This window comes from Drosophila kikkawai, chromosome 3R (assembly GCF_030179895.1).
Source record: "Drosophila kikkawai strain 14028-0561.14 chromosome 3R, DkikHiC1v2, whole genome shotgun sequence".
Taxonomy (NCBI): Eukaryota; Metazoa; Arthropoda; class Insecta; order Diptera; family Drosophilidae; genus Drosophila; species Drosophila kikkawai.
In genome coordinates this window covers 36,421,295-36,447,390 of record NC_091731.1, presented here as the reverse complement: position 1 = coordinate 36,447,390, position 26,096 = coordinate 36,421,295, and the positions used below count along the sequence as shown (strand labels likewise).

The 26,096-nt window shown below is 48.1% G+C and overlaps 10 protein-coding genes across 10 annotated transcripts; 5 read left to right on the top strand and 5 right to left on the bottom strand.

Annotated features, from left to right (window-relative positions):
- Positions 1–306: 306 nt before the first annotated feature.
- Positions 307–1,349, bottom strand: TwdlR (TweedleR). The gene is made up of 2 exons (XM_017182192.1): positions 1,305–1,349; positions 307–1,239 (listed from the first exon to the last, which is right to left on the bottom strand). Exons 1-2 carry the CDS (start codon positions 1,347–1,349, stop codon positions 307–309), a joined length of 978 nt encoding a protein of 325 aa, XP_017037681.1.
- A 233-nt stretch (positions 1,350–1,582) lies between these two features.
- On the bottom strand, positions 1,583–2,549 carry TwdlH (TweedleH). Its single transcript, XM_017182210.2, has 2 exons — positions 2,476–2,549; positions 1,583–2,394 (listed from the first exon to the last, which is right to left on the bottom strand). The coding sequence occupies exons 1-2, from the start codon at positions 2,488–2,490 to the stop codon at positions 1,657–1,659; spliced, it is 753 nt and encodes a 250-aa protein (XP_017037699.1). The 5' UTR covers positions 2,491–2,549; the 3' UTR covers positions 1,583–1,656.
- A 755-nt stretch (positions 2,550–3,304) lies between these two features.
- TwdlN (TweedleN) lies at positions 3,305–4,352 on the bottom strand. Its single transcript, XM_017182201.2, has one exon. The coding sequence runs from the start codon at positions 4,307–4,309 to the stop codon at positions 3,416–3,418; it is 894 nt and encodes a 297-aa protein (XP_017037690.1). The 5' UTR covers positions 4,310–4,352; the 3' UTR covers positions 3,305–3,415.
- Positions 4,353–5,265: 913 nt separating this feature from the next.
- TwdlJ (TweedleJ) lies at positions 5,266–6,094 on the bottom strand. The gene has a single exon (XM_017182209.2). The coding sequence runs from the start codon at positions 6,080–6,082 to the stop codon at positions 5,273–5,275; it is 810 nt and encodes a 269-aa protein (XP_017037698.1). The 5' UTR covers positions 6,083–6,094; the 3' UTR covers positions 5,266–5,272.
- A 1,305-nt stretch (positions 6,095–7,399) lies between these two features.
- LOC108085567 (uncharacterized) lies at positions 7,400–8,196 on the top strand. The gene has a single exon (XM_017182206.2). It carries the CDS (start codon positions 7,429–7,431, stop codon positions 8,194–8,196), a length of 768 nt encoding a protein of 255 aa, XP_017037695.1. The 5' UTR covers positions 7,400–7,428.
- Positions 8,197–12,701: 4,505 nt separating this feature from the next.
- TwdlO (TweedleO) lies at positions 12,702–13,432 on the top strand. Its single transcript, XM_017182193.2, has one exon. It carries the CDS (start codon positions 12,727–12,729, stop codon positions 13,423–13,425), a length of 699 nt encoding a protein of 232 aa, XP_017037682.1. The 5' UTR covers positions 12,702–12,726; the 3' UTR covers positions 13,426–13,432.
- Positions 13,433–13,734: 302 nt separating this feature from the next.
- Positions 13,735–14,746, top strand: LOC108085556 (harpin HrpN-like). The gene is made up of 2 exons (XM_017182194.3): positions 13,735–13,807; positions 13,881–14,746. Exons 1-2 carry the CDS (start codon positions 13,793–13,795, stop codon positions 14,715–14,717), a joined length of 852 nt encoding a protein of 283 aa, XP_017037683.1. The 5' UTR covers positions 13,735–13,792; the 3' UTR covers positions 14,718–14,746.
- A 1,190-nt stretch (positions 14,747–15,936) lies between these two features.
- LOC108085561 (harpin HrpN-like) lies at positions 15,937–16,954 on the top strand. The gene is made up of 2 exons (XM_017182200.3): positions 15,937–15,988; positions 16,071–16,954. Exons 1-2 carry the CDS (start codon positions 15,974–15,976, stop codon positions 16,863–16,865), a joined length of 810 nt encoding a protein of 269 aa, XP_017037689.1. The 5' UTR covers positions 15,937–15,973; the 3' UTR covers positions 16,866–16,954.
- A 1,038-nt stretch (positions 16,955–17,992) lies between these two features.
- TwdlP (TweedleP) lies at positions 17,993–18,858 on the top strand. Its single transcript, XM_017182205.2, has one exon. It carries the CDS (start codon positions 18,145–18,147, stop codon positions 18,832–18,834), a length of 690 nt encoding a protein of 229 aa, XP_017037694.1. The 5' UTR covers positions 17,993–18,144; the 3' UTR covers positions 18,835–18,858.
- Positions 18,859–19,623: 765 nt separating this feature from the next.
- On the bottom strand, positions 19,624–20,705 carry LOC108085559 (uncharacterized). Its single transcript, XM_017182198.2, has 2 exons — positions 20,624–20,705; positions 19,624–20,546 (listed from the first exon to the last, which is right to left on the bottom strand). Exons 1-2 carry the CDS (start codon positions 20,636–20,638, stop codon positions 19,725–19,727), a joined length of 837 nt encoding a protein of 278 aa, XP_017037687.1. The 5' UTR covers positions 20,639–20,705; the 3' UTR covers positions 19,624–19,724.
- Between the last annotated feature and the right edge of the window lie 5,391 nt (positions 20,706–26,096).

Here is a 26,096-nt window from a genome sequence, read left to right as displayed (position 1 = left end):
CTTCGGCTCCACTTTCACTCGTCCCCGGAATTTTAACGGCCGACGTTTTATGGCTACTGATTTGTTAATTTACACGTCACTCTGAGCCGGGCTTAGATCTGCTCTAGCCCTCGGCTCGCATCTGCGATAAGCCGCTTAGGGCCATTCACAGCTCCGGCTGATGAGGATGAGCGAAGAGCAAACACTGGTGGCCATTCATTGATGTATCTCTCGTCTTTATTGGCAGCTACAACTAGTCACACCCGCGGGCGCAGTCTTATGGCACTAATTTAATGTCTTAATTTTGACTTGGAGTCAAAGTCAGAGCTAGAGTCGTCGTCGCTTGGCTGGGACGGGTAAGGGCAGGTAAGACCTGGAAATGGTCGAGGGAGAAGAGGTGGGAAAAACCATGCGGCTACCTGACCTTCTTCGCTCGTTGACCCTGAAATCTATGCGCTGTGACCTGGCCGATCGGTAATCCTGACTACCATCGTTATAGCTGGCGGAGAGATCCTGCTGGGCCTCAGGCACTGGAGGCAGGTCCAGCGCTCCTCCAGCTGCACTGTAACCCTGGCCCAGGGAGGAGTAGCTGGGCACTGGCGGCAGATAGCCCGGCGAAGGCTGAGAGGGTGGCGGCAGATAGCCAGGTGAAGGCACTGGGTACTCGCCAGGGCGCTGAGCTCCCTCCGGATAGTATCCCTGCTGATCGAATTGCGGCTGCTGCTCCGGGTAGTAACCCAAGGAGGAGGCCTGTCCCGACTGGGAGACTGTTCCCGCTCCTCCGTACTGCGCCTGAATGTGCTGCTGGGCCTGGGCAGCCTCCGCCTCCGTCCTGTATTTGACAAAATGAACCTGGGGCTTATGCTTGTGCTGCGCCTTCAAGGAGCTGAGTTCGCTTGCCAGTTCGTGGGCATCCGTCTGCTTATTCAGCACATAGATGACCGTCTTGTCCTCCGTGGTCTGCTTTGCCAAGGCGTTGAGGGCACCCACCACGGCCTTGTTCTCCGGCGCCTTGATGAACACCACCTGCAGGTTCTTCTGGGAGAGACCTGCCAGCTTGGTCTCTACCAGGTCAGCCTCTTCTGAGGAATCGTAGGGCGCTTCAAAGGCGTAGAAGTGCTTGTGGAAGTCGTGATGCTCCTGGTAGTGATCGTTAGGCTGGGCGGGATACTCCCCTTGGTTATTCACCGGTCCTCCGTAGCTATTCTGCTGATACTGGTAACCCAGTTCCGCGGAACCGCCAGCCAGCAAGGCGAGAAACTGGGACAGAGACACGCCATTAGCATAAGCCAAAGACCTGGCTATTAGCCTCCAGGTAGACTCACCACTATTCCCAGCATGATATAACCGCGGCGAAGAGCAAAAAACATTTGTTGGACAATCCCCGGCGGGCAAAGCATTTTATAATTTCAGCCGGCGAACCCAGGTAACCAAATCGGGAGAGCGTCCCGCCTTTTAGGGCAACTAGTTCAATGTCGCCTAAAGTTAGCAAGCTCCCAAAGATTACAACACTGATTTCTTTATATTAACGATAAACTTTATTTTTATTTGGGAAAAATTCGAAATTCGCAATTTTTACAAACTAGGCAACAGGTCGCAGCGAGTGCGTAGGAATCGTCATTGAGACGGGGTCAGTCTGAGTCTGTTTCAGAGGTCAGTGAGCTGCTCTTTTCCTTCTTACTGGCGGAATCGCAGCACGGAGGCGGGCAGGTAAGAGCTGCCGGGAGCAGAGGGAGCGGCCACCTCACGAGCAGCAGGCTGGGAGGCAAAGTTCAGGACGGGAGCCACGCCTCCGTTCTGGATGGTGGAGGATCCACCCAGCTGGTCGTACTGGGACTGGATAGCCTGCTGGGCATTAGCAGCATCCTGCTGGGTGCGGTACTTGACGAAGTGCACCTCGGGCTTGTTATTGTTGTTGTTGCGGATGGCATTCAGCTTGTTGCTCAGGTCCCCGATGTCAGCCTGCTTGTTCAGGACATAGATGGCGGTCTCCTGCTGTCCAGCCTGCTTGGCCAGGGCAACGGCGGCGTTCTCCAGGCCGCTGTTCTCGGGTCCCTTGATGAAGATCACGCGGAGAGCCTTGTTCAGAGAGCTTTGGACCTGCTCGGAGCCGGCGGGTTCGTTGAAGGCGCTCTCGTCGGCGGTGTAGGTGAAGAACTCCTTCTGGAGCTCAGCCTGGGGAGCGGCGTAGTTGGGAGCAGAGGCAGAGGGTGCAGCCTCAACGACGGCAGCCGGGGCGAAGGTCTGCTCGGCGGGGGCATTGTAGGCGGGCTGATCCTGGCTGGCAGCCACCGAGGGGCTGTAGGCAGGTCCTGCTGGGGCAAAGGAGGTGGCCGCAGGAGCTGTGGCAGCGGGCTGGTAGTTGTAGCCACCGCCGAAGGAGGCAGCGCTGGCAACGGCAACGAAGCAAAGGGCCTAAGCAAGGAGGGGGAAGAGAAAAGGATTGGGTTAAAAGAGGCGATCTTTAGATCCTCTAATTATCCTCGAAGTACTCACAATAAGGACGCGCATCTTGGCTGGTTTGTGTGTAGGTGGATAACTCCGCTTGGATTGCTGGATCGAAGGCAAGTATGTCCAACTCCACGACGCCCACGACTTTTATGCGAAATCGCTGCAGCCTGCAACTCTTTTTTCTGCTTAATTTGGTTTCTTAATTGGTTGTCTTTGATTTTGCACCTCATTCCGAGCAATTCCCTCATCAGCTTCGCCAGCTCCCCTTCGCTTTTGTCGCCATTTGTTTTACTCGACATTTTGTTGCTAATATCTCTGGCAAAATCGCTATTGGAGCTTGGATTTTGTATTCGGTATGTTGTATTTATTTATTTATCTATATTTTTTATGATTTTTCTTAACCGACTCGAGTTTTCTGCTTATGCTAATCGGCCGTAGTGGGTGCTCTTGAAAAAAGAGCTGTCGCTGACCACTTTGGCTCTTTGTTATTGGCCATTCATCCGGCCAACTCCACTCTGTTATCACTTATGCATTATGCAGCATCTGCGGCTTCTCGGTTCCGTCTTGCAGTTGCCATAAATTTGGGCGCTAATAGTTTGTCTAACCTTTTACTTCACGCAGATTAACATTTTAATTATGATAAAAAACGTTTCGTCCCAAGACATGTAAATTTTTTATTGATTTCCACTTGTATTCCATTTGGCGCCGTCGCTTTGGAATTTTTATGGCTACTCTCGGGCCTGTAATAAACGCCGAGCTCTGCAATTTTTCACCCGCCACCAGTGAGGGGACACTGACAACTCTATAGGTAGCCGCGTTCCCACACGACCAGGACAGAAATAGCCACAAGTTTGGTTTAAAAAAAGAACTGTATTTGGGGTTCGTTCGACAAATCAATAGATAACACAAAAGTCAACAAATGTCATATGGCAGTGGGGTTGTGGCTGTGGGAGCCATAGAAGCTATAGGAGCTATGGCACTCAGCTTAGCGGCGACGGAAACGCAGACGACGCAGCACCGACGAGGGCAGGTACGAGTTCTCGGGGATCTGGGCCTGAGCCTGGCGCACGGGTCCGGCGGAGGCGAAGTTCAGGGCGTTGGCAACACCACCGTTGATGGCCTGGCTGGAGCCTCCCAGCTGGTCGTACTGCGACTGGATGGCGCGCTGGGCATTGGCAGCATCCTCAGGAGTGCGGTACTTGACGAAGTGCACCTCGGGCTTGTTGTTGTTGTTGCTGCGGATGGCGTTCAGCTTGCTGGCCAGATCTCCGATGTCGGTCTGCTTGTTCAGGACATAGATGGCGGTCTCCTGCTGGGCAGCCTGCTTGGCCAGGGCCAGGGCAGCGTTCTCCAGGCCACGGTTCTCGGGTCCCTTGATGAAGACGACGCGCAGACCCTTGTTCACGGAGCTGGCAACGCGCTCGAGTTCCTGGGGCTGGTCGAAGTCCTCCTCGTTGGCGGTGAAAGTGAAGAACTCCTTCTCGAGCTCACCAGTGGCAGCGGGGGCTTGGTAGGAGACGGGGGCGCTCAGTCCAGCGGAGCCGAGACCAGCAGAGCCAAGACCAGAGGATCCCAGTCCAGAGGATCCAAGTCCAGAGGATCCCAAATCGATGGAGCCACCGCCCAGACCGCCACCCAGACCGCCACCCAGACCGCTGTCCAGGCTGCCGAAGTTGCTGCCGCCACCCAGGCCCAGGGAGCCGCTGCCGCCTCCCAGACCAAGGGAACCGCCGCCGCCTCCCAGGCTCAGGGAGCCGCTGCTGCCGCTGCCAGGAGCGAAGGACAGGCCGGAGCTGGAGTGGCCCACGGGCTTGTAGTTGTAGCCGAGCTTGTCGGCGCAGGCGACTGCCACGAGGCACAGGACGATGAAGGCGCGCATCTTGCTAGGGATGTACTGCTGCTGTTTGCTGTTCTAGTTGGAGCTCCGGAGTCGGAAGTCAGAATGATGTCGGCTTGAGCCGCGGGGGCATTTATATGGCCCGGTTCGATATGGGCTTCAATCAGAACGGACGCTGACAGCGTGCTGGAGATCGCGATAAGGTTCGCATTGTCTGAGCCTAACCTGTTTCTCTGTTTTTCTTTTTCCGCGCTGGCGGAGGCTGACTCGGGCTATTGGCCTGGCCAAATCAGAAGCCGCGTCAGAGGCGGCGTTGGTGGCAGCGGCGGCGGCGTTGATTAAAATTTGATGAACTTGCAGCTAGCGGACAAACAAAATTTTTATGCTAATCAGGGGACAAAGGGCCAGCAGCTCCAAATTGTCCGACTGTGCAGTAGCCGAGTTCTTTTGTTCGCCCATTTTGTTATGCAAATAGCGCCGGGGATGATTGAAAGTAAGACCCGAGTCGGACTCCGACTCCGGCCAGTTGGTGTGGGCTAATTTCCCAGCCTAATAGTTTTAAATTGCCCGCCCAATGGATTTGGCTTTGGGCATTGTCGGCTGTCGAGTGCAATTTGTCAAGCCGCTCGGAGCCATCTCAATCGCCATCGATCCGTGGGCGCCAAGTAGCCGCTAAGCCATATGTTATACGTCAGACCATATCGCCGGCAGAGGAAACATCTTAGGTTTCCGCTCATTTGCAATTTTCACAAATATCTCGGCCGGCGACGGACTCATAATTCAGCGCGGGGCGGAGAACCCGTTTGCCAGCCCAAACTCACAAACTTATGCGAAAATTCCGAAGCTCGGAAATCCAATTCAAATCGATATCGAAGATATCTGCTGTGCCTAGGAATGTGAGACAAGAAGATCCGCAAGCCATTCAGCAATTTACATTAAAAAACAACATTTATTTCGTATTAAAATCTCAACAATAACGATGGAATGTCTATGGGTCTAAGGGCCTTAGAACCGCAGGCGGCGCAGGATGTTGGCGGGCAGGTAAGAGCTGCCAGGAGTCGCTGGTGGCACATACGAGGAGATGGGAGCGGTGGCCTCGTGCTGGACCTGGGCGGGAGCGGGCTGCGAGGCGAAGTTCAGGGAGGAGGCTACTCCGCCATCGTGCGACTGGGAGGATCCTCCCAGCTGATCGTATTGTCCCTGGATGGCACGCTGGGCGTTGGCAGCATCCTCCTGGGTGCGGTACTTGACGAAGTGCACCTCGGGCTTGTTGTTGTTGTTGTTGCGGATGGCATTCAGCTTGCCGGCCAGATCTCCAATATCAGCCTGCTTGTTGAGGACATAGATGGCGGTCTCCTGCTGGGCAGCCTGCTTGGCCAGAGCCAGAGCGGCGTTCTCCAGTCCCTTGTTCTCGGGTCCCTTGATAAAGACAACGCGAAGGGCCTTGTTCAGAGCGCTTTGGACCTGCTCAGAGGCAGCGGGATCGTTGAAGTCACCCTCGTCGGCGGTGTAGGTGTAGAATTCCTTCTGGAGCTCAGCCTGGGGAGCTGCGTAGTTGGGAGCAGACACAGACTGGGCACCCTCGGGAGCACCAATGGATTCAGCAATGGAGGCTCCGGGACCAGCGGCAAACAAACTGGATCCCGAAGAGGAGGGAGCTGCGGCAAAGGCTGGAGCATCGTTGCTGGCCAGTCCCGAGGGCTGGAAGCTGAGACCTGACGCCGAGTGGGCCACCGGCTGGTAGTTGTAGCCCAACTTGTCGGCTCTGGCCAGGACGGCAAGGCACAGGCAAAGGATTACCGAGAATTGGCGCATGTTGTTGAGTGGGTGAGCTGGCTGTGGAATGTGATGCTTTGGCCAGGTGCCGGCGCGGCTTTTATGCAGATAGAAGCCGCCGTGCGGAGCCTTTGCCGTTATGCAAAGCGCGCTGCATAACGCGCTCTAATTATGCCCGCCACCACCACCACCCGCTCTCGTTTTCGTTATCGTTTTCGTTCTCGTTCTCGAGGCTAAAATATGCAGCCAGCGGACTGCAAGCCACTCGACTTTGGCTAGGAAGGAAGGCGAAGAAGTGTCCATGTCGGCCATAAAACTCATATCAAATTCAATATGCTGCCTTAATCAATAATTCTCGCCGTTCTGCGACCAAAACCAGAGCCAACCTTGCCAATTTGGAATTTTCATGTAGCTTTATCGTTGAAATCAATAAAAATGCGGCTATAAAAAGCCGCGGACAGGGCCCGGGCATCGTAAAACCCCATTCGGGGCAATCGCGCTGGATGCCCGGGTCCGAGGTGAGTACGGCGACATGTCCGAATCCGGCCGGGATGCGGAGAAGTGTCGCCCAAATCGGTCGGATCGCAGAGCAAACAAAACGTTTGACAGGCCGTTTCACATGCAAATGAGGCGCGCCTAGTCGCGTTACTGTCGATGCTGCTGCCAAAAATAAATATTTTAACGATTCGCCAAATTATTATTGCCTTATTCAGCGGCTTTGTTTTGTCGACTTGCCTCTCGGTCGCGCTGTGGTTTCTGTGATTTCTGCGATATCTGTGATTTCAGCTTTATGCAAATTATGCGGGTGGTGGCGGGCGACCTTCCGCTCGTCCGCCGGAAGTGCTTTGCCGCGGCGCAGCGCACTCATCGCTAAATATAGCCGCCATCTTGCGACGCCATCTTTGGGCCGATGGCTAATTAACAACTGCACTGCTGCGCCTTGTCAGCGCCGAATCAGATAATGCGATAATTGGGCTCTTAATAAATTACTTGGCGCCATCTGATTTGGCAATCCGAGTCGAACCCCCAGCCGAACCCTCTAAATTATAACCAAAAGCTCGCAAACCGGCCAATTCTGGCCGCGGCTTCGTCTAATTTGCATTGAGCTTTTCGCGGAGCCACCAAACAGGGTTTTATTTGCAGAGCCATGCAGAGATTTGCAACCGCAGCAGCACTGTGACGAATCGTAAAAATATATAATAGCGAAGCCGCATTTTAATCGGTTATTTATGCATTTTTAAGGCAAATGTGAACTCTTCATAATTCATATATATATCGAAGCATAATGCAGTCTTTGCCGAAGAACTGAATCTTGCACCTATAAAAGCCGTGTCAGCGACTCGTTGAGACAGTAACAAATCATCTCTCCACCCCAACAAGCCAACATGCGATCCTTCCTGGTCCTCTGCCTCATCGCCGTCGCCACAGCCGATAAGCTGGGCTACAACTACCAGCCGGTGGCCCACTCCTCCTCGGGACTTAGCTTCCAGCCCTCGGGATTGGCCAGCAACGATGCTCCTGCCTTTGCCGCAGCTCCTTCCTCTTCGGGATCCGGTTTGTTTGCCGCTGGTCCAGGCGCCTCCATCGCTGAGTCCATTGGTGCCCCCGAGGGCGCCCAGTCTGTCTCTGCTCCCAACTATGCTGCTCCCCAGGCTGAGCTCCAGAAGGAGTTCTTTACCTACACCGCCGACGAGGGTGACTTCTACGATCCCGCTGCCTCTGAGCAGGTCCAAAGCGCTCTGAACAAGGCCCTGCGCGTGGTCTTCATCAAGGGACCCGAGAACAAGGGACTGGAGAACGCTGCCCTGGCTCTGGCCAAGCAGGCTGCCCAGCAGGAGACCGCCATCTATGTCCTCAACAAGCAGGCTGATATTGGAGATCTGGCCGGCAAGCTGAATGCCATCCGCAACAACAACAACAACAAGCCCGAGGTGCACTTCGTCAAGTACCGCACCCAGGAGGATGCTGCCAACGCCCAGCGTGCCATCCAGGGACAGTACGACCAGCTGGGAGGATCCTCCCAGTCGCACGATGGCGGAGTAGCCTCCTCCCTGAACTTCGCCTCGCAGCCCGCTCCTGCCCATGCCCCGGCTGCCAGTGCCCCCGGAGCCAGCTACCTGCCCGCCAACATCTTCCGTCGCTTCCGTCTTTAAGTACGAAGGACTTGCATTTGAATTGTTGTCTAGTTATCCTGTTGAATTTTTGTAAAATAAAACGAAATATGAAAAATTATCTAACATTCGTACTTTTTACATTTTTGATTTCTTATTTATTAGTCAATTACTAATATGTTTATTTATTAATTTATTTTAAAAGCTACACTTTCTCCCATGCATATTATGACTCGGTAAAACATGTTGAGACATCACTTTTAGCCGTATGTTTATAATTTACAATCCTTTTAGTTTATAAATTAAATATAATATTATTTTTAATATTTAAAGGTGACTTTAGCTTGTCTTCAACGGCAAATTAGAATAAATTCCCATCAAAATTATGCAATCATAAAATGTAATGTTATTTTTGTGGTATTTTTTTATCATTAAAAAAAATATTGCGTATTCTGTTTTATATAATTGGTTTCTAGCTACAGATTTTGTAGGTATAATATTTTTCTGCAAATTATGTTTAGATTTAGAATAGTAAAATTATCTTAAAGTGGTTCAACTTGTTATGACGAAAATAGCACAACAATAAAAGATCAGACTAGATTATGTTTAGGTTGAAAATAAACTTTAAATTTTGAAATAAATAATAATAAAAATATATTTTTGAAGTCCACTAATTTGCATTCATATTTATGCCCTTGCAGGGTTTTATAATTTCAGTCAGAAGTTTGCAACGCAGTGAAGGAGACCTTTCCGACCCTATAAAGTATATATATTCTTGATCAGCATCAACAGGGGAATCTTTCTAGATATGCCAGGAAGAAATCGATTTTTTGGCCATTTTTGCAAAATTCCATAAGGGGTTACATCATTCAAATTTTTGATTTTGATAAAAAATTGAATTTTCAAAATTTTTAAATGAAGTATGCAGATTTATTAACTATAGAAATTCTTGCACAGAACAGTTTTCCGATTTAAAATTAATGCTCTTATGGCCGAGATATGATATTTTTAATTTAAAAAAAATCAAGAAGTTTTTTAATATAAAAAATCAGATTTTATAATACAAAATAATATTTTTCCAAGTCATGGAATCATTTCCGACCCCATAAACCACATATTCTTGATCAGCAATAACATGCGAATCTCTCTAGACATGTCCGGAAGAAATCGATTTTTTGGCCATTTTTGCGAAATTTCATAAGGGGTTACATCATTAAAATTAGCAAAAATGGCCAAAAATTTGGATTTCTTAAAATTTTAAATTTAGTATGCAGTTTTTTTAAATTAAAAAAGCATCACTGATGCAGATGAGCATCACTGATGCAGATGAGCATCACTGATGCAGATGAGCATCACTGATGCAGATGAGCATCACTGATGCAGATGAGCATCACTGATGCAGATGAGCATCACTGATGCAAATGAGCATCACTGATGCAGATGAGCATCACTGATGGAAGTGAGCATCACTGATGGAAGTGAGCATCACTGATGGAAGTGAGCATCACTGATGGAAGTGAGCATCACTGATGGAAGTGAGCATCACTGATGGAAGTGAGCATCACTGATGGAAGTGAGCATCACTGATGGAAGTGAGCATCACTGATGGAAGTGTGCATCACTGATGGAAGTGAGCATCACTGATGGAAGTGAGCATCACTGATGGAAGTGAGCATCACTGATAGAAGTGAGCATCACTGATGGAAGTGAGCAAAACTTTTCATTCAAATTGGCCGCTTTCCAAACTGGGGTAACAGGCGAACAGAAACCAGCAGCAAGCAACTGAAAACTGGTATAAACTGTTATAAAAACATTTGGGCAAAAATAATAATTGGTATAAACTGTTATATTTCATTTTATGCATTTATACCTATTTGTTGCCGACAACAACAGCTTATGGCAACAACAACCTTTTTACAACAACATCCCTACAGCAGCCCATCCAAATTTCCAAAAATTTCCATGCAAATTGCCCGTTTCCCAAACTGGGGTAACAGGCGAACAGAAATCAGCAGCAAGCAACTGAAAACTGGTATAAACTGTTATAAAAAGTCCAAGTTTCAAACCATTTAGGAGCCGGCGCAAGTAAGCGGAGACTCAAACCTTTTGAATAACTGTTATATTTAATTTTATGCATTTATACCTATTTGTTGCCGACAACAACAGCTTGATGGCAACAACAACCTTTCTACAACAACATCCCTACAGCAGCCCATCCAAATTTTTGAACATTTCCATGCAAATTGCCCGTTTCCCAAATTGGGGTAACAGGCGAACAGAAACCAGCAGCAAGCAACTGAAAATTGGTATAAACTGTTATAAAAAGTCCAAGTTTCGAACCATTGATCTTGGAGTAAGCGAAGACTCAAACCAGATGTGACCATATTGTAAATTTTTTGGCTAAAATGTTGCTTAAATGCACCTGGGCACACTGAAACTGACTTTGCATCAGTGATGCTCATCTCCATCAGTGATGCTCATCTAGCTATATTGCAATATTGGGAGGCTATAAAATCGGGCTTAATGGCAGTGATGCTCATCTGGCTATATTGCAATATTGGGAGGCTATAAAATCAGACTTTGCATCAGTGATGCTCATGTAGCAATTTTGCAATATTGGGAGGCAATATATCAGGCTTAATGGCAGTTGAAATGTTTAAAAAAATTTTTAAAATTCTGAAAAAAATCTAAAATAAATATAAAAAATCTGAAAAAAATGTTAAAAATTCTGAAAAAAATTAAAAAAATTTTAAAAACTTGGGAAAAAAATTAAAAATTAAGAAAAATTTTAAAAATCCAAAAAAATGTTTAAAATTCAGAAAAAAATTAAAAATTACGATTTTGCTTTCAAAATAATTAGATTTTTCCCCAAACGATCCCAAATAAATGCCACCTTCACAAAAAAATTGCACATTGATTTCACCATCTTTTATTGATTAATATTTGTGTGTTCCATCAATTACATTTACATATTTAAATTGCATTTATAAATATTTTAATTATATACGCCTGCTGCAGGGTTTTAACTAGCCCGGAGCCAAGATCCGATCACCGTCCTCCACTGCCATCGGGTTGAGATCTGTCATCCCAGCTGCTCGCTCCTCCAGCTTCACCTCTGCCTATCAGGTGATCATCAATCAACAATTACAATGAACTTGATGAACCTCATTAAAATTACATCATTAAAATTAGCAAAAATGGCCACAAATTTTGATTTCTTAAAATTTTAAATTTGGTATGCAGTTTTCTTAAATTAATAAAAACTAACACAAAACTGCTTTCCGAATCGAAATTAATGCATTTTTGGCTTAGTTATGATATATTTTATTTGTTACCTGAAAGGGAATACAAACTTTGGCTGGCCAAAGTTAGCTTTCTTTCTTGTTTATAGTAATATCAGCTTAAGGTCAATTGGATATAAATATATAATATTTTTTTTTCAAGGGAATGAGACATATAGGAAATAGGCCAAATACTATTTTGCTGAATTAGATATATAAAAAAAATTATAATTTCAACCAAAGTATTTCAAAATACACATTTATATATATATTAATAAGTCGCGTCCAAGAAATTATTTATGCATAATCCATAAATTAGTTTTAAACTAATTTTGCAGGCGCTATTATTCGATCATTATGACACCAGCATCATTATTTTAAGACACTGACTATAAAAACAAGCCTATTTCAGCCTTGATCTGACAAAAGCAATTTATTTTTAAATATGACATGATTATATATATTCTTTTACTATTGTAAAAATCGGAATAGATTTTACACAGAATATTATATAGTTTTCTTAGGCGTCTTAAGTGGACATCTCCATCATCCGGAGACCATTCCATACTGACGTCTCCAGATGCTGTCGGCTCTTATATAGAGGATTAGTTGGGAAATCCCAGCCATTTGGAACAGGTTTCCTCCGAGTTCAAAGAGAACTTCCGACATTCCTCTTGACTTTGAACCCGAAACTAAAAAGTTGCCTCAATTCTAAACATCCACTTTCGATGGCGAAAAAGCCAAACAGCGAGAATTCATAAACTATCAATGGAATCAGCATAAGAGTATGCATAGATTAAGCTTTTATCGATTCGTAGGCGGAACTCCAAGAATGCATCACATTGTGCTCGGCTTTAACGACCGTCAGAACATTTATGGCGTCGCTTACTCTTTTTTTTTCTTTTCGGGGGAACGGGTTCTCTGATAGTTCTGCAGCATTTTCCCCAGTCGAATTCCGGGGCAGTTTTTGGCCCGGTCAAGAGTAGCGCCTCATCTCGAACCGGTCCCCCAGAACGCGTATCTGCAATTGGGCAGAAAGTCCGAGCTAGGGGTCGCCGACTGGATGGATTTGGCCAACTGGATGGAGTGTTGGGATAGTTTTGCATAATCATTTCATAAGCGCACCGCTTTGCATAAAAAACTAGTTGAGTTATGGAGCAACCCGACGGGAATGGTATTTGCTTTTGGCCATTGTTCTGAGGCCGTTATAGCAGGGTATAAAAGCTGCGTGCCGCAGCCTCAGGATTCAGTCTTGGCCTTTGCCTGTTCAGCACACTAAGTACCTAAAACCATGCGTTTCCTCATCGCCTTCTGCCTGATCGGCGCCGCCTGCGCCCAGTACAACTACGGAGCTGGAGTTGGTGCCGCCTCCGACAATGTTCCCAGCTTTGCTGGTGGTGTCAGCGGAGGAGCCGGTGACTACGACGCGGCCGGCAGCAGCCCGGGTGTCAGCTACTCGCCCTCCGGTGAGCTGAACAAGGAGTTCTACACCTTCGAGGCCGATGAGAGCCAGTTCGATGATCCTCTGGCCGACCAGAAGATCGCTGGCTCCGTGAACAAGGGACTCCGTGTGGTCTTCATCAAGGGACCCGAGAACCGTGGCCTGGAGAACGCCGCCCTGGCCCTGGCCAAGCAGGCTGCCGAGCAGAGGACCGCCATCTATGTCCTGAACAAGCAGACCGACATTGGAGACCTTGCCCAGAAGTTCAACGCCGCCCGCCAGAACTCCAACCAGCGCCCTGAGGTGCACTTCGTCAAGTACCGCACTCCTGAGGACGCTGCCAACGCCCAGCGTGCCATCCAGTCGCAGTACGACAACCTGGGCGGCTCCAGCCAGAACATCCACGGTGGAGTGGCCAACGCCATCAACTTCGCTTCCGCTGCCCCGGCGGCACCTGCCCGGTATGGACCCAACTACTCGGCTCCTGCCGCTGCCACCAGCAACTCGTACCTGCCCGCCAACATCCTGCGCCGTCTGCGCATCCGCTAAGGACCCCTCGCCTGGCACTGACTGTTTGTTAATGTGTTGTAGAATTTTTAATTGAATAAAAACGAAAATCCATATGTAATTCCATGCCTCGGCCTGGCCCATTATTGCATTTTTATGCTCATGTTGTGCGGCTTTATCGCTTTTCCTTATAATAACATTTATGCAAAGCTGAAGTGCCTGCGAGCGCAAACAAAAGCTGATCGCTGCCTACTTTGTAGGCGGAAAAAACATTTAGCTGCGTCACCGCTTTGTCTTCGAGAAGCTGCGCCGACAGCCTCGAGGTCTGGTGCGTATAAATGATACCCGTCGCGGCGGTCACTGGCAGAAGCAATCTGAGCTCCAAACCAAGAGAACCTAAAAACTGAAGATGCGCGCCTTCATCGTAAGTGACCCAGCCAGGATTCCCTGTCTAGCAACCATAACTAACGGATAACCCTTCATCTCGTTCCCCATAGGTAATGTGCCTGGTGGCAGTCGCCTGCGCCGACAAGCTCGGCTACAACTACCAGCCCGTGGGCCACTCCAGCTCCGGCCTGTCCTTTGCTCCTGGCAGTGGAAGCATCGGAGGAGGCTCCATTGGAGGAGGAAGCCTAGGAGGTGGTTCCATTGGAGGAGGAAGCATTGGCGGTGGTTCCCTGGGAGGTGGCTCTCTGGGAGGTGGCTCTCTGGGAGGTGGCTCTCTGGGAGGTGGCTCCATTGGAGGAGGAAGCATTGGCGGTGGCCTCGGAGGCCTCAGCGGTCTGGGAGGTGGCGATGCCTTGAGCGCCCCCGTCTCCTACGAAGCCCCTGCTGCCACTGGTGAGCTCGAGAAGGAGTTCTTCACCTTCTCCGCCAACGAACAGGACTTCGATGAGCCCCAGGAGCTGGAGCGCGTCGCTGGATCCGTGAACAAGGGACTGCGCGTCGTCTTCATCAAGGGACCCGAGAACCGTGGCCTGGAGAACGCTGCCCTGGCCCTGGCCAAGCAGGCTGCCCAGCAGGAGACCGCCATCTATGTCCTCAACAAGCAGGCTGACATCGGAGATCTGGCCAGCAAGCTGAACGCCATCCGCAGCAACAACAACAACAAGCCCGAGGTGCACTTCGTCAAGTACCGCACCCAGGAGGATGCTGCCAACGCCCAGCGCGCCATCCAGTCGCAGTACGACCAGCTGGGAGGATCCTCTCAGGCTCATGATGGTGGTGTTGCCAAGGCTCTGAACTTCGCCTCCGCCGGTCCCGTCCAGAGGGCCAACGCTCAGATTCCCGAGAACGCCTACCTGCCCACTTCGGTCTTCCGTCGTCGCCTGTAAAGAGTTCTTAACGACTTTGCTAAGTAGCTGTGCCTATCCTTGTTAAAACTTGTTGTTGAAACCTATTGATAAATAATACAAAAACATTTAAAATTGAACTATTTTGTTGGAAATTCTTCTTTGGGTTTATTTTTTAGCAGGGGTGAGATTTTGGATACCCAAAAGGATATTTTGATGATTTCATATCCATTACATTTCTACTTGTAGGACATATGTGGACTGTATGGCCAAGGAATGCTAATAAGGTTTAGGAGAATACACCTTAAGAACCAAGTTAATGTCAAGATGGATCTTCTCTAAGCTATTCAATTCCTTTACTAAAATAATTCTTTATATAAAATCCCGGAAATTACGTATACGACATTTTGTTATAGTGAAATTCCATTGCCTAGAATTAAGGTATTTTATTTCTGAATTTATAAATAGTTTTTAAAAAGGGTATTCTATGTTACAATCTTCTGTATATTCTTTAATCCTTGATAATTTATTCTGAATTTTTATTTACCAAATATGCAGAAAAAAGATCAATAAAAATCTTTAATACTTCCGCACTATTTTACTATAGACTTAAAGTGTATTAAAAAATAAAAACAAAAATATATAAATGAAAACAGTGTTATTTTTAGCATTGAACAAGTTAAAAAAATATTTTTAAAAGCCACTGTGGGGGCGGCATTTCAAACACCTCATTAGAGGAACCGCTAATTATAGCGCTTGAATCACAGCCATAAATCAGAACTAAGCAGATGTGTCGACAACGATTATGATAACTAAACGATTGCCGTTGAGTTGGAAAACCCAAGTGCAGTCGTCCCACAGACAACAAGCTGCTCGCCTTGCCGAAAAATTTTTGTGAGAAATATATTTATTTTATATATTACCTAATTATGACCCATCTGCATGATAAACTCATTCCGCCGTGCTCGCGACATATTAATTTTATAATTTTATATGAATTCTTGTAAAATATTGCAAGAAACTCGAATATTTGAATAACCCACGGCGACTGGTCCCCTGCCCATTGAAAGCCAGCCGAAAAATTCCACGCCGAGCGTAAAGAGCCGGAGAAGCCCCAACAACCTTTGTAGGCGGCAAAACACAGTGGCATCAAAGCGATTTCCATGCAGCCAAGGCGCCGCGGCGGTATCTTTGTCTTTATCAGCCTCCAAGATGGATTTGTATAAATAATAAAGATCGCTCCCAGCAGAGACAGAAGCAGTTGATGCCTCAAGCCGAAAGAACCCAGCAAGCTCAAGATGCGCGCCTTTATCGTAAGTAGATCGCCCCAGGACCCAGGACCGCAAGGACTAACCAGGATAACACTCATCACAATTTTTCCCCTGTGCGCCGCAGGTCCTCTGTTTGGTGGCAGTCGCCTGCGCCGATAAGCTCGGCTACAACTACCAGCCCGTGGGCCACTCCAGCTCTGGACTGTCCTTTGCCCCTGGCAGTGGCAGCATTGGAGGTGGCTCCATTGGAGGTGGATCTATTGGAGGAGGAAGCCTAGGAGGTGGTTCTCTGGGAGGTGGCTCCCTGGGAGGTGGCTCCATTGGAGGAGGAAGCATTGGCGGTGGTCTCGGAGGCCTCAGCGGTCTGGGAGGTGGCGATGCCTTGAGCGCCCCCGTCTCCTACGAAGCCCCTGCTGCCACTGGTGAGCTCGAGAAGGAGTTCTTCACCTTCTCCGCCAACGAACAGGACTTCGATGAGCCCCAGGAGCTGGAGCGCGTCGCTGGATCCGTGAACAAGGGACTGCGCGTCGTCTTCATCAAGGGACCCGAGAACCGTGGCCTGGAGAACGCTGCCCTGGCCCTGGCCAAGCAGGCTGCCCAGCAGGAGACCGCCATCTATGTCCTGAACAAGCAGGCTGACATCGGGGATCTGGCCAGTAAGCTGAACGCCATCCGCAGCAACAACAACAACAAGCCCGAGGTGCACTTCGTCAAGTACCGCACCCAGGAGGATGCTGCCAATGCCCAGCGCGCCATCCAGGGACAGTACGACCAGCTGGGAGGATCCTCTCAGGCTCATGACGGTGGTGTGGCCCCCGCCCTGAACTTCGCCTCCGCCGGACCCGTCCAGAAGGCCCAGGCCCAGATCCCGGATAACGCCTACCTGCCCACCTCGGTGTTCCGTCGCCTGCGCTTCTAGAGCGGCCGAAGGCTGGACTCGATTAGTCTAAGCGAATCTCGACTGAAGAACCCATCCTCCTGTTACCCCTTGTTGACTAATGCATAATTACACCAATAAATTTGAATTTTAAAATCGAAATCCGAACAATGGTCCCCTTTATGCGTTTGTAGAGTGGCATTTTTATGGCGCTCATGCCATAGAAGTTAATGGTGCATTAAAACCGCCTTGGCTGGCTCGGCCAGCTCGTTTGCGGATGGGTTAAATATAAACAGTGCCCTTCAGACTATAAATATCTCGCCTATCGGAGTTTATCGCCGGAATATCGAGATAAGGAAGGCGGCTCGAACGAGAATAGATTGGGGCAGGTTTCCTTTACGAGCGGACTTTAAACGCTGACTTGCCGCATGCCAATTCAAATCAATGGACTAATTGTCTGCCAAGCCAAACTCGCATGCCGCCAAATTAATTGGCTACAAGATTAGATCCACCCACTTGGAGCGTAGAAATCATTAATATCGCGTACTCCCGGACTGGTTCTCTCCCGGCGACAGCTCAAGGCCGCCGGGGCTGACAGGCACAGTTAGGTGACCTGGTTTCCGAGCTGGCCCCGGCCGTGTGTCACGTACAATTAGAAAGGAATCTCAAGTGCAACCCACATGCGGGGACAAAGAAGATTTATGCCCCATCGAAACCTGATTAGCCATAAAAACGAAAATCTAATCATTAATTTTATTAAGCTGACGATCACTTTTTTGTTGAAATCATTAACAAATAAGCGGTTCTGTATACATATTCAAGCCAATATAACAAAACACTCGGATTGCAAAAGTCGAGCTCGAAGATCGGAGCTCTCAACTCTCAGCTCGGACGTCTGCATAAATTATAAGCCAATTATGGGTGAATCACGACTGGACTCGCACTCGGACTTCGATTCGGAAAGCACTCGGTTTTGGTTTCGGAAAGTCTGATCTCAAAGTCGCCAAAGTCGCCAAAGGCGGCACGATTGAAGCTGAAGCTCTGCTCAAAACAATGTGTTAAATGTGTTAAGAGCGAAATTATGTTAGCAGATTAACAGCATTCCGAAAACCCGATGGCCGATGGCCACTGGCCATTCACGATTCACGATCCGAGAGCGGAGATCGATGATTGCCACCGACGGGAGCTCCAACTCCGTCTCAAATCGACCAGATTTTCTAGTCTAATTTCAAGAGTCTGCGTTGGCGGTATAAAAGCTAGTTAATGCAGATTTGGCCAGCATTCTTCTAGAATACTTTGTTAGCGGTAGGCAGTAGCCAGTATGCGTGTTTTCCTCATTCTATGCCTCGTGGCCGCGGCCAGTGCCGGTCGTCTGTCCGGCTACAATTACGCACAAGGCTCTGGAGCCACCATCTCTGGTGGAGGAGGAGGAGGAGTAGGTGGAGGTAGCAGTGGTGGCCTGGCTGGACCGGTCAGCTACAGTGCCGCTCCCCAGGCCCAGGTGCACAAGGAGTTCTACACCTTCGTCGCCAACGATGCCGACTTCGAGGATCACGATGCCCTGCAGAAGGCCCTCGCCTCGGTGAAGAAGAGCGTGCGTGTGATCTTCATCAAGTCGCCGGAGAACCGTGGCTACGAGAACGCCGTCCTGGCCCTGGCCAAGCAGGCTGCCCAACAGCAGACCGCCATCTATGTGCTGCACAAGCAGACGGATATCAACGAGCTGGCCCAGAAGTTTAACGCCGTGCGCCAGAATGCCAACAAGAAACCGGAGGTGCACTTTGTCAAGTACCGCACTCCTGAGGATGCAGCCAATGCCCAGCGTGCCATCCAGTCGCAGTACGATCAGCTGGGCGGTACTAGCCAGAACATCAACGGAGGAGTGGCCAACGCCATCAACTTTGCCTCCAAGGGACTGGCTCCCTTCCGTGCTGCTCAGCAGCAGGCTCAGCCTCAGGCACCGCAGAGCGACTACTTGCCCGCCTCCATCCTGAAGCGTCTGCGTCACTAGAGCGTCCATCTCCTTGTTATTCTCTCCCGTTGTTTTTGAATAAAGTTTTAGTCGATTTTGGTTATTTAAAAGAAGATAAGTTATACTTTGTTCTTAATATTGGAAAACTGCAGGGTCTGAATTGCAGTTCCTAGACTGCTTTTCTTTAAATATTAACTTATGATTGTAGTTTGGTATAACTAAAAGTTCCTAAACCTGTTTTAATTATTAAAAAATAAACTTTTTTATGTGTATGTAGCAAAACTGTGTTTTACATATCACCAGATAATTATCATCTATCATCAAAGCTTATAAAACCAAAGCTGTGTTATGATTTAATGGCAGCAATTAAGGGGAACCCTTGTTAACATGACCCAAAAATACGAGTGAATTCCCACGTTTAACTCAAATACTTTGCAGTTTTTTGGATGGTTCGATAATTATACTATAATTAATACCTATGCATATAATTTATTATTAATTGGGGTTAAATTCAAAGACTTTAATCAAATATAAACATAGATATTTACCTATTATCGACCCATTAACGTATCACCAAAGACTGAGAGAAAAATCGGCTCCTCTTTAAACAGAAGCTTTAAGCAACACAACCATATTTTAGAAAAAAAGTTTACATTTTAATTTGCTCAATTTAAATTTCCAATGTTCTCTCCTAAAAATAGTTTGCTTCTCCTTCCCCACTTCAGTCTGACTTTCAGTTCATAAGTTCCCCCAAAGTTTCTTAAACTTTTAAACAGGAGGGTCAAGTCCCCCTTAACGTTGTTCGCTCCAAATGGTTTTTAAATTTAAAAATTGAATTTATTTAAGCAATAGTCAACAATAACTAGGTTTTTGAAATCAGTCAAAGATCGCTGGCGATTTTGAATCGGTGAAGAGTCAAATCGAGCAACTTAGACGCGACGGAAGACGGAGGAGGGCAGGTAGGAGTTGTCGGGCGACTGGGCGGTAGCCTGACGCACTGGGCCGGCGGAGGCGAAGTTCAGGACGGGGGCAACACCACCGTTGACGGCCTGGCTGGATCCTCCCAGCTGGTCGTATTGCGACTGGATGGCGCGCTGGGCGTTGGCAGCATCCTCCTGGGTGCGGTACTTGACGAAGTGCACCTCGGGCTTGTTGTTGTTGTTGCTGCGGATGGCGTTCAGCTTGCTGGCCAGATCTCCGATGTCAGCCTGCTTGTTGAGGACATAGATGGCGGTCTCCTGCTGGGCAGCCTGCTTGGCCAGGGCCAGGGCAGCGTTCTCCAGGCCACGGTTCTCGGGTCCCTTGATGAAGACGACGCGCAGGGCCTTGTTCAGGGCAGAAGAAACACGCTCCAGCTGCTGGGGCTCATCGAAGTCCTGCTCGTTGGCGGTGAAGGTGAAGAACTCCTTCTCCAGCTCGGCGGCGGGGGCGGGGGCGCTGTAGGAGACGGGGGCACTCAGGGAGTCGCTGCCACCGCCAAGGCTGCCGAGGCTGCCCAGACCGGCACCGCTGCCGATGCTGCCTCCGATGGAGCCACCACCAATGGAGCCTCCAATAGAGCCGCCTCCAATGGAGCCACCTCCAATGGAGCCACCTCCAATGGAACCACCTCCAATGGAACCACCTCCGATGGAACCACCTCCGATGGAGCCACCACCAGGAGTGAAGGACAGTCCGGAGCCGGAGTGGCCCACGGGCTGGTAGTTGTAGCCGAGCTTGTCGGCGCAGGCGACTGCCACCAAGCACATAACCTGGAGGGGGAAGAGGAACGAACGACGTGGTAATCCTTGGTATCCTGGAGGCACACTTCCGCCGAGAGTATACTTACAATGAAGGCACGCATTTTTGGATTTAGTTCTTTGACTTCGAGCACTCGGCTGTGTCTGACGTTTGCATCACCAAAAGGTCCAATATTTATACGAAAACCACCGATCGGTGTCACTGGACTGCGCTCAAGTTCATGCAGACTTACCACCGTTTGTTGTTGTCGCTCTGCTCGGAACTCGGATTTTCAGTAACTTCTTCTTCGTCGCCGCCGCCAGCTTTTGTCTCTCGAAATGCTATCCACCTTCGGCCGAAGAGCGACGCTGGTAAAACAATGGCTTGGCCGTCGCAAACAAAGCGCATCGCCGTCTTGCCGCCCTATTCTTGCAAATGGCGGCGTCGCCATTATGCAAATCGCGCCGTGCATCGGAGGCGAGCCGAGGTGTAACCAGGCTCTAGGTGCTGGAAACTGGAAACTAGTTTCAACCAAAACGACACTATAAATGGTCATGCTATCAGTAAATGAAATGATTTTCTTCATATTTTATATGCTAAAACACCACGAAACGAGTTCGCGGCGACGACGTGGACTCCGGGTTTTCTACACTTTTTAGTTTTTTAGTGGGTCCAGCCGCATATTTCTAGCTGGGAATTCCCAGCGATTATTGCGTCCCCTTTTGGAATTTGGTACAAGGCATATAGGTATTTTAAACTGGCCGCTCTGGGGCTTGGCCATTCGCTCATCGGGTTACACTGAATGGAGGTGGAGTTCGGGGAAACAATGGCTTCGAAATGGATAGAAATCAATTTTCGCCAGCCTTTTTTGCCCAGCCATTCATTCATCCATCCGTCCATCCATCTATCGGTCCGTCCACCTGTCCATCTGTGGCAAAAACACGGCTCGAATCCGCAAAATAGAAGCCATAAAGTTAACAACCGTTGCGACCTTGAGGCTTTTACTGTTGGCCAGCACCCGAAGCCATTCGGAATTCGGCGGTAATCAGCTGGCGCCAGGCGACCATTTAATCTGATCAGCGATTATCACGTTTTTCATCATGGTTTATTGATATCATAAAAATTATTGTTTTTTTCGCCAGCATCCCGGGCAGAAGCAGCAACAAATTCGCTGAAAACTGATTCGATTTGCATAATTAAAGAGCCCCGGCGCAGAAATACCCAAGATCCATATTTAAGATAGCCGAACCGATTTGCAAATCAATAGTGAATCCATAGCGAATGCCCATCGCAGTTATGACTAAGATTTTGATTGATATCACGGATAACTATAGCGATGAGTAAGGCTCTGATCGGGTCAGAGTGGAAATCATAACCATATCAGGCCGTGATATCACTCGATTATATTAGTGATGTCATACAAATCTCTATCTATCGTTCTATTTCCCTGACTTTTCCGCTGGGCCAAGCAGAATCTAATCAAGATTCCACCACTCGAGGCAATAACCTAAAGTCAAAAACAATTTGTCTTGGCTTTGTATGGGGCCCCACCTTTTGGCCGTTGCCGATCTACCAATGGCCGTTGGCCGCTGGCCAGATCTCGGCCCGCGTCCGTCGCTGGTGGCAATGTCATATGCAAACTAAACAAATGTAAACATAATAAAACAAACCAGCTACAATTTCAAGGTCTCGGGCGCCACACGCACATAAAAGATGCACGCAGCATCGACATAAAAAATGGTCAAAAGGCAGGCCAACTCTCACATGGCACCGGGAGAAAAGAGTAGTGAGATGAGATGATAAATTAAGTTTGTATTTAAAAATATATTCCTTAGATAGTTGATAAGAATTCTTACCTTAGGAAAGTAAAGCTTTGTGTTTCCCTTGAAGAAGCAACGACTTCTTCCCTTCTCAAAACTATCTACTTCATTTAAGTTAAGCTACTTTAACTGATGTTTATAATAATTTATATTTATTTCCAGTGTAACCCCGCCAAGAAGAGTTTCCAGCGAGGGTTTACAGATAGATAATAGCGGTCGGACGACGTTGGCGTATCAATAAATAAATAAAATGCGACTCCGGCGGACGCAAGACCAGGGGGGGAATTTTGTGGCGGCGCTTTATGCAAATTGCCTTTGGGGTCAATCGATCTATTTACAAAATCTGTCAGTGTTTATTATTTTTTCGATTTTTTCTCTTTTTCACTTGTAGACATCGACAAGCGTGCCCCTATATTATTTTATTACCATTGTTCTGGCACAAAAAGCGACATAGTTACACAGATACAAACACAGCAAAGCGCAGCCAATGAAATTGTGCATTTAATTTATTCACCTGATGGCTGGCTGCTGGTGTCAAAACCGGGCGGTGCCTTTCAGGTGCAAAATCCAATCGAATCTGTCACCTCACCATAAATTGGAGCATTAGTAATTTCCTTAAATCATAAGCTTTATCTGCGAAATTAGCAAGTTAAAAGGCCGGTCGAGCGGGTTTGTTTGCTTCTTTCCTTTCTTTTGCAGAAATGTTTGAGCCGCTGACTTTTAAGAACTCTTTTACGACCCGCCCGCTCTTGTTCTATTCTTCGCTTAATTCCATTTTTAACAAATTTATTTCCGCATACCGCAACAAATAACAATATGCTTTTGGCTAGCCGCAAAACGGTTTCGGTTCGCAAAAATACAGAGAGAAGAAGATATATGCAAATATATTAAATTTGATATGCAAATAACCGATATCAATTATTGCAAGCGCAAAAGCGAACCGAACTGAAACTAAACTAAAGCTTATGGTTAAAAAAAATAAATGAAAAACCATATTTAAAAGCTGGCTGGCCGAGAGTGCTGAAAGGAATAAATCAAATCAAATTTCGCCGAGTTGGCCAATTTGTTTAGCAAATTGTGTTGTCGATAAAAACATTTTGTATTGACAATCAAATGGCAACGACGACAGATGCTGATTATTATTATTTGGCCAGCTAAGTGGCGTGGATTATTTATTAAAAATATGCGAGTAAAAAATGTATCTCTTTGCGCTCGTTAATCGCAGGAATTTGACACCAAAGCCCCTGGTATCGCCAGAGCTGTGAGTCAGGAGTCAGAAAGGCAATGTTTACTAGGAAAAAGCAGTCCTGCAGACACTTATTTACAGGGAAAGCCAGCATATAAATTCCCAGCTTATTGTGGGCCATACATTATTTTCGAGGTCTCCGAAGTACACGCATCTTAAGGGAAAGCGCCTCCTCGCTCAAAAAACACGAATTTGTGTCTGCTGTGTTCCAGTGCATATTGTCGGCGTAGAACTTGAGCTCTTCGTTTTATTTTAATTGCAAGCCTGGCGCTGCCTCCGCCTAATGCCAACATAATGTCCCTGTTCCACATCCAAATCCAACAGCACTTTACGAGCAACAGCCCGCCCGGGCCCAGTGCAAATTGTCGTTTAATTTATTAAGCAGCGACTATGCCGGCTTTTAATATGAATATGTGTGCGAAACACTAATTACAGATACACCCGCAGCACCGGGTATACAGTAATTAGAAAATAAGAACACATAGGCGTAAATATTGTGCCAGTTTCGCGTCTCGCTGGCTGACATAAATTTGGCGCAACCCTGCGTATACGTAATGAAAAGAGTCGGAGGCGGCGTAGGCAGTGGCAGCTCTCGCTCTCCCACAATTAGGCCTACTGACTGGTGCGGCAGAACTATATAAGCCAGCCGCAGCTGGGCGAGGTCAAAAACTGGTTGGTTGGCCAGAAACTGGTTGACCCGACGCGACGCGACTATCACCTGGCCTGACCTGGCCTTTCCCAGCAGCGAATCCGAATTTATCGGCAACTTGAACTTGAAGATGTCGCCATGCCCATTTGCATTTCTAATGAATACGTCACAAGAACCCGACCCTCTGCCGAGCGGAGAGCTTTGTTTTCAGGGCAAGAGGGAATTAGCATACTTACATAATAGCCAGGTGCACCCCATGGAGTGGCTGTGAAATATTTTTGTTGAAAATTGAGCGACCAACTCTTGCGTTAATTAATTCTCCCTTTCGAGTGGCGGAGACTGGGTCACGCCATCCTAATGTTTTCCTGATACATCCTAAGTACATTTCCTCAAGTCCCATGAAACTCGAGACGAGTGTTGACAATAATTTGGATTTTTAGCATGCTCGCACTCGTGTTGTTAAATATTTTTGCAAGTAATTCCATCAGCTCGTTTGGAATTTGATTTTACGGCATGCTTGACTTTAACGAAGGGCGAGTGGCTCAGAAAGTGAGAGTGGGCGTATACTTGATACGCTTTAAGAAGCGGCCTTGCCCGGGGCTGTCATATTGGGTATTCCTCTCTTCCAGCTTCCACTAGCGCCCAGGCACCGCCCCTTTATGCGCTGCACATGACAATGAGTCGGAGACGAAGTCGAATCCCGGGCCACGCCGGTATATCGCCCATTGCCCGCACTTGTCACGTCCGAGTCAATGGGCATGGGTTCGGGACTCCAGGACTCCGGGACTCCGGGACTCGTGGTTGGGGGTTACGGCAGCAAGGAGAGCGCGTTAAGTGATGCCGTGTTGTTCCGTTAAAAGTGACTTTAGCACGTGTGCCGTCCACGTCAGATCAGCATCAGAATCAGCATCGGCATCAAAGGCAACAAGCCAGCGAAAAGTAGGAAAACGGGGAAACTAGCAAACGATCTAATAACAATTCCTGAAACGTTCTACTTTCTAGTTGATGCTGCGATGTTGCGTGGTTTAATCAATCAGCAAACTAGTTGCACGTGCCTCCCGGGCCAAGGACGAGGTGTAGGTGCTGGGAATGGGGACATTAGGCAGAGCCCCGGCTTAGGAGCCGTAATTTATGAACTTGGTCAGAGGCTTATTACTATTGGAAATTTCATAAATTATTAGCAAAGGTCTCTGTCGGTGGTTATCATGTTTTGGCAAACATCGAATATGGCCCTTTGTACGTGAGCAGGTGACAGATCTATCAGACCCGCTGACATGCATATATCCTGCGACGCATCTTCGATAACTGGGGGCTACCTTCTGTTCCGTGTTTTGCCGCGCGTCACGTTCCAAATTTATTACACACAAAAATTCTTCAATTTGGCGTACGCAGGGCCTGTCAACTCGCCTCCATTTCGCTGATGGCTTGGGTAAGGACGATTCTTCCTGGAATGTTGAACGGAACTATTTAATTATCTCCTCTCGATTCGCAGAACTGTATTGATTGGTTGATTTGAGAAGCACCAACAGCAGCAGCAGCGGCAGCATGAGTTGGCTGAAATCAACTCTGTTTTCTGTTTTCGTTCCATTCGCTGGCTTAGATCTGGTCCTAATCTGGCCAGCATTAAGCCGCGCAGAACAAACAACCGCCGAATGTCACTTGGCAGTCTGATTGCGAAACAAATAAAAGTAGAAAAGGGCCAGGATACCGGTACACCATCACCACCAGCAGCAACAGCAGGTTTGGTGGCAAGGTGTCGTCGGCTGGTGAGCAGGATTTGGCCAACGGCAGGCCGTGACTGACGCTTATCAATATTTGCACAGTAACGAGGCGAGAATTTTTTTCGGCCGGCTTACTGGAAAGGCAA